This window comes from Balaenoptera acutorostrata, chromosome 6, assembly GCF_949987535.1.
Source record: "Balaenoptera acutorostrata chromosome 6, mBalAcu1.1, whole genome shotgun sequence".
In the NCBI taxonomy this organism is placed as follows: domain Eukaryota; kingdom Metazoa; phylum Chordata; class Mammalia; order Artiodactyla; family Balaenopteridae; genus Balaenoptera; species Balaenoptera acutorostrata.
The window spans coordinates 91,768,933-91,782,365 of record NC_080069.1 but is presented as its reverse complement, the minus strand read 5'-3'; the positions used below and the strand labels follow the sequence as shown (position 1 = coordinate 91,782,365).

General features: G+C 48.8%; 1 protein-coding gene across 1 annotated transcript in view; it reads left to right on the top strand.

Annotated features, from left to right (window-relative positions):
- The window catches only part of GABBR2 (gamma-aminobutyric acid type B receptor subunit 2), a 369,399-nt gene that overhangs the window by 281,223 nt on the left and 74,743 nt on the right, over positions 1-13,433 (top strand). Inside the window, exons 9-11 of the mRNA XM_007197049.3 lie at positions 271-351; positions 4,546-4,696; positions 7,771-7,903. Coding sequence (XP_007197111.2) covers positions 271-351; positions 4,546-4,696; positions 7,771-7,903 — 365 coding nt within the window. The remainder of the gene's footprint in view (positions 1-270; positions 352-4,545; positions 4,697-7,770; positions 7,904-13,433) is intronic.

Below are 13,433 nucleotides of genomic sequence, written 5' to 3'. Positions count from 1 at the left end.
CAGAAAGTCCAGTTTTGGGGGGAGTAGGCTCCCCATGTATACATGTACAGCAAAGGATGGGTGACCAGTTGATGAGACGATGTGAGAGAGTATTTGTTCCAGCCCAGATCAAGGTGGAGGTTTTGTGATTCTACCTGGAAAAGGCACTGGGGAAAGGAAAAGCCTGCAAGAATATAGCCAGAGCCTGTGGGGCAGCAAGAGCTGGGACAGGAGCACCCAGACAAACACAGGACTTGGATCTAACCCGCCACTGTCTCTTGCTCCCCGCAGACAGCAGGGAGGTGAAGGTGGGAGAATACAATGCTGTGGCTGACACGCTGGAGATCATCAACGACACCATTAAGTTCCAAGGTAAGGCAGGTGGGCTTCTCAGAGGAGGGGGCCTGCTCAGGTGCTTCCAGGCCTGCATATTGTCTGAGGGCTGTGGATAAGCTCAGAGTCCTTGGCTCTGCGGGGAAGAGGGAGCATCCTCTCCTCTCAATCCATGCACTCGCTCACTGAGGACAGGATACCATCACTCACGTGGGAGCTGGGTTCCAGCTCCTGGGATGGGTCACTGGAATTTGCATGGAGTGCTGGCTCTCACCAAAGCATCTGTGTTTAAACTGTTGAATGGCCAGAAGTAATTCTTTTTATGTGTGGCCCAACTAAATTTTGCTGTGTCACCTCCTCAGAAAAGACATGGATGGGCTGGTAATAAGGCCTCTCCACTTGCTGCTCTTCCTGGAAAACCATTCCGTCTCTTCTGCTGGAGAACTTCTCCTCAACATCGAGACCCAGATCAAATGACACCTCCTCTGTTCAGCCTTCCCTGATGCCCCCCAACTGAGTTAACGGCTCTCTTCTCTTTGCTTCCACAGTCTTTTGTCTCTGCTTTTCTCATGGCCACTGTCACTTTGCATTGAAATTAGTAGGTTATTGGACCGTGAGCTCCCTGACTGGATCCTATTTGAGTTTAAATTCCTGGCACCAGCCAGGGTCTGGCACATGTTGGGAGCTCAGTGCATATGTGATGAAAAAATAATACACGATTGATCAAGTAAAGGAATGAGTGGGTGGGTGAATAAATGAATGAAAGGGTGAGCATATGAGTCAGTGAGGAACTGGGTGGATGGATGGATGCATGTGTGGATGGGTGGATGGGTGGATAGATGGACAGCCTCGTCACAGGGTGGCTGTGGAGGAAGCTGCCATACCCATAGCATCCAGATGCTGTTACTTTGATTCCACTGGGAATGCAAAGAACAGAGAGCTGGCTTTCTGCACCCGGAGTTCCTTCTTAAATCCAAGGCCACCAAAGAAGGCTCTCCCATGAACCATTTGGTTAGATTTTGGATCTAGGGGATTCCACACAGCTCCAGGTGGCCTCAAAGAGGAGGTGTGGTCTTCACAGTCCCACCTGAGGGAGCTGTCACCAAGCCCGTAGCCACTTATTACCTCACGGAGCCACAGAAAAATTCTGAAAGTGGGTGGGTAAGTCCTGTCACCCCTGTTGTGCAGATGAGAAAAGGGATCAGAAAACTCCAAATTCACACGGCCTGTGAGAGGCAAAGTCAGTTCTAACCACGAGAGTCTGATCCCCAAGATAGGGCTATTTGCTCCTGGACGCAGGAGATCTGGGTTTGCTGAATAAGAATTCTGGGTTTACATATCGAAAGAAAAATTCAAACAGAAAATAAATAAGAGACACAAAACAGAACTGAGAGGAAAAACATAAATAAAGAAACAAAAAACCCAGCCAGGACAATAGCTAGTTATAGTTAGGAAGCACGAGGCCGGGATAACACTGAGGCAGCAGCTGTTCCAGGCTTGCCTCCTGCTTCTCAGGGCTTCCCTGCACCGCCCGGAGGGTGGATAACCAGTCTCTGAACCCAGAGCCGAGCCAGGACACCTGGGCAGAACCCAGCTCTCCTGTCCACGCCCTGCCTGGGTTCAACTCTCACCCAGACCCCTGCACCAGCCCCCCATGGGTTTTACCCACCCATCACCAGCCTAACCCCCTCAAGTCCATTCTGCCCTCAGCTGTCATGTCACACTGAAGAGGCCCACACAGTCCCCATTGCTCACAGCGAGGGGCCTCTCCCTGGGGTGGTTCTGAGACCTCCAGGAGGGGACCCCGCCCCACTTCTCTGCCTCCTCTTTCAGGTCTCCCCAGCCAAACTGCTGACATTTCTGCAAATGTGCCGAGACCCCACCATGCCTTCGCCTGTGCTGGGCCGTCCGCCCAGAATGCCCTTTCTTCCATGTCTTCCTAGTAAACAGCCAACTACTTATCTTCCTGTCAAGACTCAGCTCCCACATCATCTCCATTCTGTAGCCTTTCCTGACCCCATCTGGCGGAACTGCACTCGGCTCCCTGCTTCCTGCTCAGGCCTCCCTGGGCCTGATGTTCTCACACCACCTGGACCCCATCGCTAGAGGCAGTTTGCATAGTGATTAAGGCACAGGCTTCAGGGCTAGGCAGATCTGGGTTCAAATCTGGCCAGCTTTGCTACTTACTAGCTATAAAAGCCACTTAACACCTAAAAAAATATTCCCTCACCCCGTAAAATGGGAGTAATCTTCTCTACCCATGAGACTCTTAGATCAAGTGAGAAAATCTCTATTAAAGTGCTCAGCTCATGGTAAGCATTCAATAAACGTGCTTGCTGCTGCCTTTTTTAAAAAAAAACATGGCTAGTGTGTAAGTTCCCTGAGGACAGGAACTGTGTCTTGCTTACCTTTGAACCACTGGTGCCCCACACCAGGCCTGACAGTTGGAAGGTGATTATCAATGATGATGCCCATCATTAATTAGGATGAATGAAGGAAGGATGGTGATGAATGGATGAAGAATGAATGAATGGATTGGGTGCGGAGCAAGAAACAGGACTGCTGCTGTTACTAACACTTCTGATAAGCTGTTACCATTTGGCTTCCGTAATGACTTAGCTAAGATGCACGGTGAGAAGGTGCCATTTTGGGGGAAGACAAGGCGGAATAAGAGGAGATGTTGATTTTCTGAAGTTGTTTCTACACAAACTAGTGGTTATAGTAGTCACATAACCTTGGATCCAAATCTAGCCCCCTTGCTTAGTGCCCAAAGAGGAGCTTACTTCCACCAAGAACTCATGGGCACTCACAGCTCTTGTGTTTGGGATCCAGAAGGTGCCTAATGCAGCCCAGGCTATGTGGGGGGAGGGGGGAGGAGGATGGAGAGTAGGAGGAAAAATTTCCAGGTGTTGAGCTTTTACTTCTGGAAGCAAGAGATGGTGTTACCTGTATCACCTTGAGTCTGCTTTTGCCCTGACTTTCAGCCCCTGAGGCCACTCTTATAAGTGTTACTTTGCATGTAAGTGCTTAATGCTTTACATTAATCAAGCCAGCAGGTTTCTAGCTGTTTGGAACCTGACAATTCCCTCTACTGCTTAGATGATTCAGACTCTCTTTATCCACTGAATGTTTCCAAACACATTTGAACTTGCTAGCAGAGTTTTTTAAACAGATGTGCAGGGGAGTTCTCAATCCCTGCCACCACATCTGCCCATCCTCTGCCTGTCTCCTGGGAACGGAGGCATAACCTAGGTTGGCACCCGTGGCACAACTGTGGTGGGGTCATCATGACCCCTGGTGGGTCTCCCAGGTTTGGCCACTCTTGAACATCTGACCGATTCCACACTGGAGGGAAAAGCTCCAAAGTGTCACAATTCCACAGCAGAAACCTGACCTGAAATAGCAGCTGAGAAAAAAGGGATCTGCAAGAAACGAGAGGTGGGCAGGTGAGGAAAGGGTGTCGCTGCATCTTTGCTCCCAAACCAGCCTGAACCTTGGAAATCAGGACAATTTTGCCACCATCCATAAAGATGAGTTTGCTCTGAGGCCCTCAGGTCTCCCCCAGGTGCCTGGTGCCCTTGAAGAATGAGCAGGGACATCTCTACAGTCACACAGCGGGATGGGATCCCACAGTTTCTGTCCAATCTTGGCACAGCAGGGAGGGGAAGGCATGCCAGTAGCTTCTGCCTCCCACAGTAAGTCTTATGAAAACGGAAAACCAGAAAGAGCTTTTATAGCATAATGACCTTGAGGCAGAAAATCCGCAGCCAGAGCACATACATGTCTCCACGGAATTGAGAGGCAAGGTTTCCACCCTGTTGAGGGATGGCCATTATCATGTGTTGGAGCAGGGTCCTTGAGAGCCCAAGCCGAGTTCCTCACCCCCAAAGGCAACCAGTGGTACCTACTCACAGCACCCAGCCCTGCACCTTCTAAGCCACTGGTACCTTTGGGGAATAAATGGCGATGGGTTTTCAACATGGTAATTAGACCAAGATCTAGTCTTCTAATGGCGATTAAATGCATCACAAATCCCTTATTGATTCTGTTTAGAGAAAGAAAGAAGTCCTGGCTTAGGCTCCCTACTGGCCGACCGCTGGAGCCCACTCACCCAGGGACGTGTCCTGCACAGTTTGTGCACAGGTGGCGGATGTCAAGGGCATCCAGTCAAGGATGTTCTCGGGGACTGACTGTGCATGGAGCTCAGCTGATGCCTTTTCCTTCATCTTCTAGGATCCGAACCACCAAAAGACAAGACCATCGTCCTGGAACAGCTTCGTAAGATCTCCCTACCTCTCTACAGCATCCTCTCCGCCCTTACCATCCTGGGAATGATCATGGCCAGCGCTTTTCTCTTCTTCAACATCAAGAATCGGAATCAGAAGTAAGCCACTCATGCCCTCCTCTTGGATAGTGCTTTCTGGATAGATAAGCCTCATAGACAAAGTGTAGGAGCATCACATAACACGTTTTCCAGGGCCACAGAAGTTATTAGGGCAGTTTTCCAAAGTGTGCCGCTTAGTCACTGGGATGTCATTAGATGTTTCATGTGAGTGTGTGTGTGCGTGAGCGTGCATACACACACACACACACACACACACACACACAGAGAGGCAGGAGTGCTGCTTGCACAGGAAGTCTGGCTTAAACAAAATTGAAGGATCCAAGTCCACAGGTCTTCTTGGAAGTTTGGCCATGCATGTGCACTGTGTGGTGGTCCAGGAGGAGAAGTATAGAAGCAGAATTCCCCAAACGTCTTTGCCCACCCACCAGCATCTTCAGGAAGCACTGCCAGAGGGAGATCACTGAGCTCAGTAAGGGCACTTCCCATCCATACAGCATATCACAGCCCAGGAAGCGCCTCCTTCATCATCTCGGTTGACCCTCGAATAACGACCGCAATTGCACATGAGAGCGCTGGCTCGATGTCGGAGGGCTGGAAGGCCCTGTCCGGGCCCGCACTGCTGCGTGTAGCAGAGCCTATCCCCTGGGTTTCTGGCCTTGATTCCTTTTCCCCCACGCGTGCCCTTCCCTCTCCGGAGGAGAGCAACTCGCTTTCTGAGTTATTCTGGCCAGCCATGGGTAGTACGAGCCACTGCCCCAGGCGGTGGTGTTTGCTGAGCACAGCCAGCTTCTTTGGTTTCCATAGCAAATTCCTGAACCCTGCTCCCTGCCTTGTTGTGGGAGTGGCTGAGCAGGGCTCAGAGTGTGGGCCTTCGCGGGGGCACAGCCTTGGTGCCCCCCACAGGCGGCGCAGCTCTACTGTACTGCCCAGAAGACACACAGGGCAACCTCCTGGGCTGCCGGGACAAGGGCAATCCCAAGAGAAGAGGTACTTCTCTCTCCCTGCTTGCCAAGGAGGAACTTGGCGGCTCTAGAACTTTTGTTGTTGTTTTGGGGTTTGTTTTCTTTTTGTTTTTGTTTTTGGTAGCAGCTGCTTAGGTCAAACCTGTTTCCTGAAGAACAAAAAGTTGTATTCACCTGTTGTTTTATTTATCACCGATAACACATATATTGCCTCAAAAAAAAAATTGAAGCAACTCTCATCTACTCCGTACAAACCTTAAGTGATGACCATGCATGTTAGCACTCGGCACAAGGCTCTGGGCACATGGTCAGCTCTTAATGTTAGATTCCCTTCCTGCAAGCTGCAGTAGTTTTTGTCATAACAGCAAGTTGTCCCTGTCGTTAAGACTGTACTCCTTTAATTCCTAACTACCCCCTCTTGGCCTCCTGGGGGGGAATTACCATTACTCTTTCCAAAAGGCTGGCTTCCGTGTGAATTTTTTTTCCCAATAAATTTATTTATTTATTTATTTATTTATTTATTTATTTATGGCTGTGCTGGGTGTTCGTTGCTGTGCGCAGGCTTTCTCTAGTTGCGGTGAGTGGGGGCCGCTCCTTGGCTGCAGCGCGTGGATTTCTCACTGCAGTGGCCTCCCTTTGTTGCGGAGCATAGGCTCCAGGCACGCGGGCCTCAGTAGATGCAGACGCAGGCTCGGTAGTTGTGGCTCGCGGGCTCCAGAGCACAGGCTCAGCAGCTGTGGCGCACGGGCCTAGTTGCTCTGAGGCACATGAGATCTTCCCGGACCAGGGCTCGAACCCTTGTCCCCTGCATTGGCAGGCGGATTCTTAACCACTGCGCCACCAGGGAAGTCCCTGTGTGAATTTTTTGACTGGCTTTGCAGATTTAAAAAATCTACAAAGAGACAGAAAATAAATGTCACTGTGGTTTCAAATCCCCCTCTCTTCTATCTTCCTTAATGCTACTCATCCTTTAAGGTCTACCCCATCCAGGAAGCCTGCCTCAATTCCTGGCCTCTCCCCTCCTTGCTTCCTATGGTAATAAGAATGAAGGGGCCTTAGCGGTTCATGGTTTGCAAAAGGACCTTCAGGAACCCAGTCCCCTCTCAGCTTCACATGTGTCCTAGGCAGTGGTATATGTGCTTTTATAGGCGAGGAAACTCAGTCGGCTAATTGACTTGCCAAGGATGCACCTCATGAGGTCGCAGGGGCGCTTGCTGGACTCAGGGCTTCCAATTCAAAAGCCCATGAGGGGTCCACAATTTACAGCCGGCTTTTTATCTCTCTACTACTTTGACACTGAGTTTTTAAATGTGGAAGGATTAATAGAACTGCAGAATGCAAAAGAAAATGCTCAGGGAACAACTGACCATAATTACAATTTGCAAAAGAGCACCTGGACCATGCGGACACCTGAAAACCCAAGACATTCTGAACAGATTGTGCTGGGGGAGCCAGACACACCTGAGAGTAAATTCCAGTTGGCTGATGGTTTAACACAGCCGGGTGAAGACAGGGGGAGGATGGGGGTGGGGACTCCATTGTCCACCTCCATCACCTGGTACCAGGAGGTACCATGAGTGTGGCCCTCTTCGTGCTCAGGACAGTGTGAGCTTCAGGCAGCCAAAGTGGATGCTCGCTTACCACCTGAGGACCACAATTCCGAGCAGCCCTGAATTCTCACCTGTACGGTCTCTCCTAGACCTGATCCACTCAGCACGGGAAGGTGTGGTATGGCCATCTCTCCCATCACTGTGGAACGTTGCTGAACTTAGATTAGTATTCTCTAGATTTGGCTGTCTTCCCAGCCCCAGCCAAAAAAAAACTGTTGACTTAACATCTTTGTGTAAACTAAAAATTAATGGTTGAAGAAGCCGGCAATACCAGCTGTCCCCAGAGAAGTGATAGGTGAACTTGACTGAGAAGACAGGAAAATCAACAACTAGAAATCGATAGCATGATGGTCATATAATGAGGGGGAAACAGCCCATCAGAGGAAGCACAGTCTTGGGGAGGGGGCGTGAAGGAAACCAGGGTTTCCATTTTTCTCTCCCTCTCTAGCCTTGGTGACAAGATACACATTCAGAAAATATTTGCTGCAGGAGTAGCTAAATTAACAGTTCTGCTAACTATAGTATCTCTTTCTTTTGTCAGGCTGATAAAGATGTCAAGTCCGTATATGAACAACCTTATCATCCTCGGAGGAATGCTTTCCTATGCGTCCATCTTTCTCTTTGGCCTGGATGGGTCCTTTGTCTCTGAAAAGACCTTCGAAACCCTTTGCACCGTAAGTCATTCTGCACATTCCAGTGGTTTGTGATATAAGGTTTTCTTGGTGACCACAATCACCAAAAACATAGATACAAACCCAGAACTGTGTGAAAATACATGAACAGGCAGCAGACAACTTGTTCAGCCATTCAAACAGTTCAACAGGGCAGTGTGGTATAGCTTTCAGACCAGAATGGACTTAAGTATTGCCTGTAAAATTAAGATCGTGGATTTAACAGGCTGTTGCTAGAAGACAGCCCACTGAGAATGATTGAATAACCTAGAAAAGCAAGGGGAAAAAATGCCCACCCAGGTACTGTGCCTGGGGTCAGAGTCAGGGCTGTGTAAGAAGGAACAAGTCTGCCCATCAACCTTGACAGCCATCACAGAATATAAGGAGAGATGTTTGTATGGATGACTTTGAGTTGTACAGAAAAGATCGTACTCCTTATTCTCTATTTAACAGCAGTGCTTCTCAACCCTTTTTTTGCTAATTGCCCCTGTAAGGAGCCTTTTTAGGCTTTTTTTTTCTAATTATCCCTTCTTGAAATTTCAATACCAAAGATATACTGTATTTCTGTTTATGTACTGTATATATACCTATAGTTTCTATATAAAAGAGTAATATTTTTTCACATTCAAGAACCAGTGTTGTCCCCCTTGGGAACTATATCACCCCCATTGAGAATGCATATATTTAAGGACGCCCAAAACAGTGTAATTTATTTACTATATTTTAGCAATGTTATTTTGAAAATTAATTAACATGTTTAAAAATGTCATTGCCTAGTTATTGTTGTTATTAGTTGTTTTTCTTTTTAAGGAGTTTGTACGTTAGCAGTTAGCAATTGTGTAGAACTCAGTTGAAAGTATCATTGGCTTACTTTTTAGGATGAGGATGGCCAGTTGGGATTTATTTCTGGACTTTACTGTGATCTCTCAAAACTGGGTTAGACATGCAGTAATTCATCCAATTCCCCGCCTGGAGGACCAGAGCTAGAAGGGATGGTCAAAGGATCATTGTTGACCAGATTAATCCAAAAGCAACTCTTTTGTTGTTGCTGTTTTCTATTAAGGTGTTAAGAGCAACGTAGGCCCTTTTTTGGAAAGCAGTCTCTTTTAGATTATACTTGCTGCTCTGTAGTCTCAGTGTCGCCCACTACTGGACGATCATAAAGTAAAGGTTGGCAGCGAGGATTAAACAAGTGGAGGACCCCTTAAATGTGCTGCAGGTCACCACCCACACCTTGGACTTTCAGGACTGCATCGGGTCTGTCAACTTTAAAAAAATGTGCAACGTGAGACTCGTGAGTTAAGTTTTATTTGGGACAAAATGAGGACTGTAGCCCGGGAGACAGCATCTCAGATAGCTCTGAGAAACTGCTCCAAAGAGGCAGCGGGGAAGGTCAGTATATATGTGATTTTGGTGAAGGGGGGGAGTACATGCAACCAAGCACGGATTTTTTGCAGAAGGTTACTGCTAGTCATGAGGAGCAGACGTCACCATGAAGGATTTTAGTGCTTTTCTAGATATGAGGAGATACAAGAATTGGACTCATAAAATTGGCTTCTAAAAATATCTAACTATCTGAAGACCTGTTCTGCCAGTTTTTCCCAGAGCACAGAGTGCCTCATTCCTGCTCTCCACCCTGAACTCCTTTCAGGGGGTATTGAAAGTCAGCAGCTGCAGCGGCACATGATTTAATCCTTGTAGAGGTAGATGGCAAGTGCCAATTTGTAGTTGACAGATCCCCAGACTCTGGGACAGCCCGTGGACTGGAGGGAAGTCCCTGGAGCACGTGGTGCTGCTCCCCTGATTCCTGCAGATGATGACATCGGACTGACTCTTGTTAATAGCCAGCTTTAGCATGAATTGTCAAGCAAATGAGATGTCCCCAGAACACGTACTTTGTTTGAAAGGTTCCACTTGAGAAGTGCATGGTCAAGTCCCCAATACCCCAGGGGGTCCCTGGGGTGCTCAGGCATCCTTCCTCTCTGGGGTGGACCTGGAGGGCAGTCAGGCCCCACGTGCTCCAGAGCTCACCTGGTTCAAGCTTCCTACTCAGAGTTTTTTATTCTGCCCCGTTTCACTCTACCCTTCTGGGGGTTAAGGAGGTGAAGTCGAGTCACCAGTCCCCCGCGTGCCTGGCATCAGAGTGCTGGAGTCAGCTTCCGAAGAAGCTGAGCCGCTCAAAAGTCCCTGTGGGTGTGGGTTAGCAGTTTGTGCCCTCAAAAGTGTGACCCTCTGGCACAAGGATGGTGACCGCAGCTTGTGTCTTGCTCACTAGAGACGGTGTGAAGCGCATGAGGTCCCCTTCAGTTCTGCATCAGCATGACTTCTGTGCCCTGTGGGGCCTTGTGAGCTCATGGGCGCCATGTGTGTCTGTGGTCAGCTTTCCTGGACAGTAGTGTGGCCCGAGGGAGGGGCTGCTCCCAAGGCACCCTGAAGAAGCTAAGCGAGGGGTTTCCTTCTTCCCTCTGTCCCTGGGGACGCCCTCCCCAAGTTTGAGGAGACCATGACAAGGGCAATAATGAAAATGGTTCCAGGGGCCGGTTTGGTGACTTCTCATTTACATGGCACTCTGATCTCTTGGTGGCTCCCCGAGAGCTGAGGGGCCCACCTTGATCTCCTGGCCGAGAATCACGGGGGCAGAGCTCCACTCGGGTCCCTCCTGGCTCTTTGTCACCGGCTCCTGCCACCTGGGAATGCATCCACTGGCCCGAGGTCCAGTCTTGGGTGCAGAGACATGAGGCCCAGCCCTTGGAGGGTCTCTCCCTCCCAGAAGGGAGTTCCTGCCATCTCACCCTGCTCATGAGCCAAAGGCCGTCAGAGCACAGGTGCTTCCTGGAGTTTGCCCCGAATCCTACAGACACTGGGTGACGCAGGCTAGGGAGCCCAAACAAGGACATCCCCACACCCGGGTGTTTTCTCTTAATGAAGCCTGACATTCTGTTCTGGGAGTCGCGCTCATTTGCGTGAGGGGAAGGTTGTCCTGAGAAGCCTGGCAAGGCGGTATGAATAAATCATAAAGCGCTTTACATATCAGCATGAGCTGGAACATGAGGGCTCTGAAGATGTTAGGGCCTGGTTCTCCCAACCCTGAGGATTCATTTATTTGCAGTCGGGGCTGTTTCAGAGGCTCTGCAAGGGGAAGCCCACATTCGTGACTGTGGGGAAAAGGCATAGATTAACTAGTGTGGATCGAATTGGGTCAGCACAAATGTGTGCGTGGCTAAGACCGGGGTCACTTATTTAATCATCCCCAATAGTGCTCAGGAAGGGGAACCAAAAGCTCTTAAATTTAGAGCCTAAGTGCCAGCCCCAATGGGTGCAATTTGGGTTGTCCTCCACCTGCTATTCCAGAGGGTTTGGCTCCTTTGTTTCACTTGGTGCCTTGGATTGTGTTCTTTCTGGGCCTAGGAGGCCCCCAGTAAACTGCTACCAGTGCGGTGAGCACAGGTCTTCAGCAGCCTGGATTTGACTCTCGCCCCCTACACATACTACCTCCGGACTGTGGAGGTGACTTAGCCTCTCTGGGCCTCAGTTTTGTCGTCTGTGAAATGAGCACAACAAATCCCTATGCAGGACTGTGGTGTGGGCTAAATGAGACAATTCAGAGGAGCCGCCTGGAGCATAAGGCAAGTAAGGGGGCAGTGGGCAACTTTCTCCCTGTCACTGTATAATCTCCTGGTGTCCCACACTGTTTCTGTAGGAAATCTTACAGGACAAGGGACAAGGTGGATCACGAAGCCAGCTTCAGATGGGGAACAAGAGAAGTCACAGTTCCGTCTCTTCTGCTGCCATATGAATGCCACTTTTTTCCCTTTTAGTGTTCAATATAGAAACTAAACACAGTGATAAACAGTAAACACCACCTCAGGAAGAAACCTGTGACGATCACGGGATTATGCCTCTCTAGAGGCTGTGCCTCTGCTCAGAAGGGCCGTTATAACTCGGACAGCGGGGTGGGCACATGTGTGAGCATGTGTACACACACTCACATACACACACAGAGCTAGGGAAGCAGTCACACTCACTTCCCATCCCCCGCTCCCTCTGACCCTTTCTGGCATCTTCCCAGCCTAGTTCCAGCGAGTCTTGCAAACAGCTCGCAGCTACACCGTGCTGTCTCCCTGGACACTGAGTGGGTAGTGGAATCACCATAGCAACATGGCCCCTGTGGGCACGAAGCTGCCTATGAGGACAGTGCTGGGCGTGGGCCAGAGCCCCCGTGCCAGGGGGATGGGAGGGCCCTCACACTCAGGAATCCCAGCCCCTGGCAGCCCAGAGAGGGAGTGAGGTGGGTGGGGAAGAGAAAAGGTGCTTGCCTTCCTTGTGGAATCCTAGGCAGAAACCCCCGCACAAGCGTGTAGGGGTAAGAAGGGACTCTGCAGTGAGGATGAGAAGACCCAGGTGGGCCTTTGATCCAGTGCAGGTCTCAACAGCTCCAGGGGTGTTCAGGGCATTCCTGGGCATGGAGATGGTCAACAGTGCCATGTGAGTTCCCCAAGCCTGTGCCCTCGTAAAATTCAGCGTTCTCTGCTGTGATTTACCTTGGGCCAGCCGCCAGGTGCAGCCTTTCCTTCAAATCCCCATAACCACCTGACAAGGCAGGGTTCACTGTCCCCGCTTCACAGGAGAGAAAACCGAAACTCTGTCATACATGGCTAGGTGGCAGGACCAAAGTATGGAACTAGCTCTGTCGGACTACAAAGATGTCTGAGACATTTCATTCATTTTTTAAAGAAATATTTTGATTTTTTGTTAGCTGGTTTATACCAGGAAAAACAGGTCAACTAAATTCTTAGGAATGTGGGCAATATTTATCTCAACCAAAATTTTTGTCTGTTCTGATTTTTTAAAATTGGAATATACAGTCGTCTCTTGGTATCCGCAGGGGATTGGTTCCAGGAAACCCCGCAGATACCAAAATCTGAGGATGTCCAAGTCCCTTATATAAAATGATGTAATATTTGCATAGGTTATAAGCAATCCTCCCATATACTTTAAATCATCTCTAGATTATTTATAATACCTAATACAATGCAAATGCTATGTAAATAGTTGTAAATCCAATGTAAATGCTATGTAAATAGTTGCTGGTGTGGCAAATTCAAGTTTTGGGTTTTGGAACTTTCTAGAATTTTTTTAAAAATATTTTCAATTTCCTCCCCGTTGGTTGAATCCGTAGATGTGGAACCCACAGAAACGGAGACCTACTGTAATTCACATACCATAAAATTCACCCTGTTAAGGTGTATAATTCAGTCATTTTAGTATATTTATTCATTCATTTTTGATACATCCCCAAAGTATATCATAGTGCCTGGCATATAAGAGAATTTCAGTCAGAATGCTTGCATTCAAATCCTTAGCTACACTACTTCCCTGCTGTGTGACTTGAAGTTACTTAACATCTCTGAGCTTTAGTTTACTCCTCTGTAAAATGGGCATACTCATAGGATTGTGAGGGTTAAATGAGATAGTGCATGTAAAGCACTTAGTGCCTGCCACATAACAAGATTCAGTAAATGCTAGCCATTAT